This window comes from Galendromus occidentalis, unplaced genomic scaffold (assembly GCF_000255335.2).
Source record: "Galendromus occidentalis unplaced genomic scaffold, Mocc_1.1 scf7180000077477, whole genome shotgun sequence".
Taxonomy (NCBI): Eukaryota; Metazoa; Arthropoda; class Arachnida; order Mesostigmata; family Phytoseiidae; genus Galendromus; species Galendromus occidentalis.
This window is the reverse complement of record NW_003805465.1, coordinates 940,568-944,806: the sequence shown is the minus strand read 5'-3', so window position 1 is coordinate 944,806 and position 4,239 is coordinate 940,568. Positions and strand designations below refer to the sequence as shown.

Below are 4,239 nucleotides of genomic sequence, written 5' to 3'. Positions count from 1 at the left end.
ATCGCGTCTCTGATTGGGGCTGAAATCCAGGTAGGGGGCTATAGCACTGGGAGGACGCTATAGCCCCTTTAGCCCCCCCCCCTGCGCACGCCCTGACGACCAGGAGATGGATCCCGGAGTAGACTCGAGGGAGAGCGAGTCAGTTCGGAAGTTTGTCGTGAATTCTCGAATCAATAAACGCACGGGCGACTCAAAGAGGATATCTCGAATGCGTGGGAGTTTCCTCGTACTGGAACACCCCACGGCGCGTCTTCCTGGAGGCCCTACGTCAAGCAGAGACCGATTCGAGGCTTCCTCCTGCGGTGCCGCAATACTTTTGGCAGAGCATTAATTCAGAATCGAAACGACCGACGGCGTCGATCTCTAAACGCGACGGGGATTGTCGTCGAATCCATCAATTCCTCGAGCTTGTTCAACTTTCCACGCTCTGCCCTCTTCCCGGATCGTTCGCGCTCGGACTGACTACCCGATCGGAGGAAAATACCTACTCAGAGTTGGCTTTTCCCCTACGTGATGCGAAACCAGCCGATGATGCCCGGCTCGTCCAGTGCGGAGTTTCCAGTGGGGCCAGATCTATCGGCAATGCTTAAGGTCGATCACTGCAGGTTATTTCGTCTCTGTGGAGCGTCCGAGCGCTACGATTCGTTGGGATTCGTTACGATTCCCTGGCACGTGTCGAGCCGGAACGCTCGAGCGAGGCGGTCTCCACCTAGTGCAATAAAGTCGCTGTTTGTAGACAGAGATCACCTGTCTCTCCCGTCGAGGCAGAAAAAGAGCGAAAGCAAGGACGAATCACTTCGTTCAGGTTCAGTGTATTACCGCTATCCGCGAGCGAGCGAGGCGCCGATAAAGGCACGAAAGCCGGATAGGAAGGCGAGCGAGTGAGTGAGCGAGTTAGTGAGCAGGCGGAGGGAAGGACCGGCTGGTTCGCTAGCCTGCAGTCCGACAGGCTCGCGGCCGGGCGACCGAACGAGACAGAGTCACTCGCTAGAGCTCTGGCTGAGTACAACAATGCTAGAAATTTCCCCAGTCGACTCTCGGAAGGACCTTGGGAGGCGCCTGGAAGACTCTGCAAGCAGTCACAACCGAAACGCATTCAGAAACCGCGTGCACAGGTAGTAGATGAGATTGCGGCACAAGATCGACACTGAGTCTTCTCCTCTTCCTCGAGCTCCGCGGAGTTGATCGCGTTCTTGGAGATCCAGACGCCGCTGCTCGCGTTGAAGGAGCAACCTTTCGTGAGTGCTCAAGGTCGAACCAGAAAGTCGTCTCGAATGAGCTCTGCATCTTTCTGCAATGAACTCGTCTGTGATTGACCAGATATGATCGACCTCGGGCAAGAGGTTCCGAGTTCCGACGATGCTCTGAGTAAGAGGCTCCGTTATTTGATATCGCGATTCGAACTCCGATTTGTCGGATAGCGATATCCATACGAGTGACCGGAAAGGGGCCGGCAAACCCTGGAGCGGCAAATATGGCGGAGTCGACGATATACTCGTATGAGGGTACTCCGGAGGACGACGCGGGCTTAAGCCAGAGATGATCTGCCCTCCCCCCTCCCTCGGGGGGCCGATAGTCCTGCTGATCAATTCTCCCGATTCGAGGCAGACGAATCGCTTCGGGATGTGATTTTTCGGTCAACGATCTGCGTCGGGACAAATTCCAGCAGAGGATCCGACGATTAGTCGGGATACCCGTCTCTTGACGGGAGCTCGCTCTCGGCCCCGCGACCAGCTTGAGTTTCCCCTCGGACGTCCATCCAGGGGCTGTCCCGAACGTCATAACGTTCCCGTATTAGAGACTTTACGGAGCACACTATTCCCGCACTCTCATCGTCATACATTTGATGGCATCGCCGTGGAACCGACGTCAAATACCTACCCTCCTGCTTTTGACGCAGAGACTTCTCCTGTGACTCTCTCTCAAATGGAGCCGCGGATCGAACTCATGGATCGCTGTTTCTGGGATTCACTCCACCTGCAGCAGCTGCCTCCGTACGGGGCTCAAAACCGCCGACTGTGACGTGGAGCGCATGACGTCAGCGTGACGTCAGGTCTCCTGTTATAACATAGCGCAATTTTCGACGGCGGCCAGGTAGAAGGAGAGCGCTTCACAAGCAAACTGTGACGAGCAACCGATGTTGACTGAGTGAGTGAGAGCACGTCGTAGAAGCCACGGCTCGGATCTCCCCGACGACGTCGACTTGATGTAGAGCCTTGTCGAAACAAGACGGAAACGAATCTAAACCGAGCAGCATCGATACCTCTCCACGAGGCATAGTAGACAGCGCGCGTTTCGACAGAGCTCTGACCGAGAGCAGAGCGAGCTCGAGTTCCGCGTCCATCCTGGCGACGATGCCCGTCCGGAAAACTTGGATGTCTCGAACGCATTCGGCTTTGTGTCCCGGATGTGCCTTCGGCAAATCGGTAAAATTTGCACTCGGACTCCTAAGCGCAACGAGTACCGTTCGGTGTAGAGCGGCTCCGATAGCAGCCGTAGGGAAGAAGCGTGAGCTTTGCCCATCGGAGATCCGATACTGAGAAAGCTCATAAATGCAGATTCCTTTATGGTTATGGCTGGCCGCTAGAAGTTTCACAGAAAATCGTGTTAATCGCCCCGAGAACTTCGTTCGTCGACGTCGAGAATCAAACCACCGCGTCTCAGACGATGTAGACCGGGAGCAGAGCACGCAAGCAGATCATCGATATTGTGTATTGATCAAACTCTGTTCTCCTACCAATGCCGCCTACCATTCCGGTCTGGGCTCATCGGGTTTCCTGGGATCCATGTCAGTGATGGTCATGATATCGCGTTCAGAGCTCTCCCTCTCGTTCCACTGTCAGTCAAAACCTATCGACCTTGTAACGCTCGTGCCTGCTCCGAAACTATCGAATCGTCCCTCCGGGATGGTCCGACGGGTTCCGGACAGCAGCCTCCCGCCGCGACTGTCGGCGTCGCGGCGCGTCGCGACATTTTGCCGCGTGACTCGCGCGGGGCTTCGAAACCACTTGAGGGTTTCAGGAGCCGGAACAGCAGTTCATCGATAGCCTACTCTGGATAGTCTCGACCGATCGTCTACGGAGTTGACTCTACGCCCCCGGTCCAACACAGAAGCTCAACTCGGATGGTGTCTTCGTCAAGCGTAGAGACGCCGGAATCATCGGAGGAGGATCGTCAAAATTCCCCTCGAAGGGTTAGGAATGTCGATATGCAGAACAATGATCCGTAAGGACTCTCTGAATGGCCGACGTCTCGAGCTTCCGTTAAAATAGGTGGTTGGTTTACAACTAACGAAATCGATAGCATCCATGTCTGCGTGCCCGCGCGACGACTGCCCTAACGATCTGATGACGGCGCCGTTATTCTCGATTTCTAAATCTAAGTATTCAAGCAGCGAGCTGCAATTGCTCGGTGAGTGTTTCGGCGAAGTCATGACCGAGAAAGCTATCGATGGGAATCGCATAAGCGATCGATGCAGCACGGACAGTGTCTCCACAGCTTCTCGTACCGCTACGGTTCTACGGGCTTCCCGCTGTCACCCCACCTCGCCACAGCGACGCGACGTTGTCCTTGAAGATGAAATGCATGATCACCCCGCGTCGTGGTCGAGGGCGTCGACGTCGAACGAATGTGTGCCAGCGACACTATGATCTATTCGTCGATTTCCCTCAGCTTATCCATGCGTTGCTCTCGTCACATCTGTGATGAATACGGTAATCCCTCAACGAAGGCAAAGTTCAAATCGAGGAAAGGGTAACCGGAAACCTTCTTATAGACGTTCCCTCGAGAATAGTCAGTCAAAAATTGATCAGTTCTCGAGAACGAATGCTGGCGCACACAGTATTTGGTTTGGCGCTCGTCTGTCTGGGTGCCGGTCATGTCTTGACGGCGGCTCCATACGTCGCTCCAGCCGCTATCTACGGAGCGGTGCCTCCAATCGCGCCGACTACCTACGGAGGACCGACGCCTCCGATCCACCCCTACGCGTACGCTTCGCTCTACCACAACATGTACCCATATGGCCACAACCTTCCGATCCCAGTCCATTTTCGGAAATAAAGGAGAGACCGAGCTTTCCGGTCGCATCCCACCGTTTGTTCCAATCATATTCTATCAATATAGTGGAAAATAAATTTATGGTCCGAGAGGTTGCTCAATTGATCGTCCAACTCGAAGAAATGCTCCTCTGCGTTTCTCCCCGTACTGACATATACTCGCATCTTTTGAAGCCCCAATGAC

At 54.7% G+C, this 4,239-nt stretch overlaps 1 protein-coding gene across 1 annotated transcript in view; it reads right to left on the bottom strand.

The window, feature by feature from the left end:
* The window catches only part of LOC100902028 (probable nuclear hormone receptor HR38), an 11,252-nt gene extending 7,665 nt beyond the window's left edge, over positions 1–3,587 (bottom strand). The window contains exon 1 of the mRNA XM_029111962.1: positions 3,545–3,587. Within this exon, the coding sequence (XP_028967795.1) occupies positions 3,545–3,587 (43 nt within the window). The remainder of the gene's footprint in view (positions 1–3,544) is intronic.
* Between the last annotated feature and the right edge of the window lie 652 nt (positions 3,588–4,239).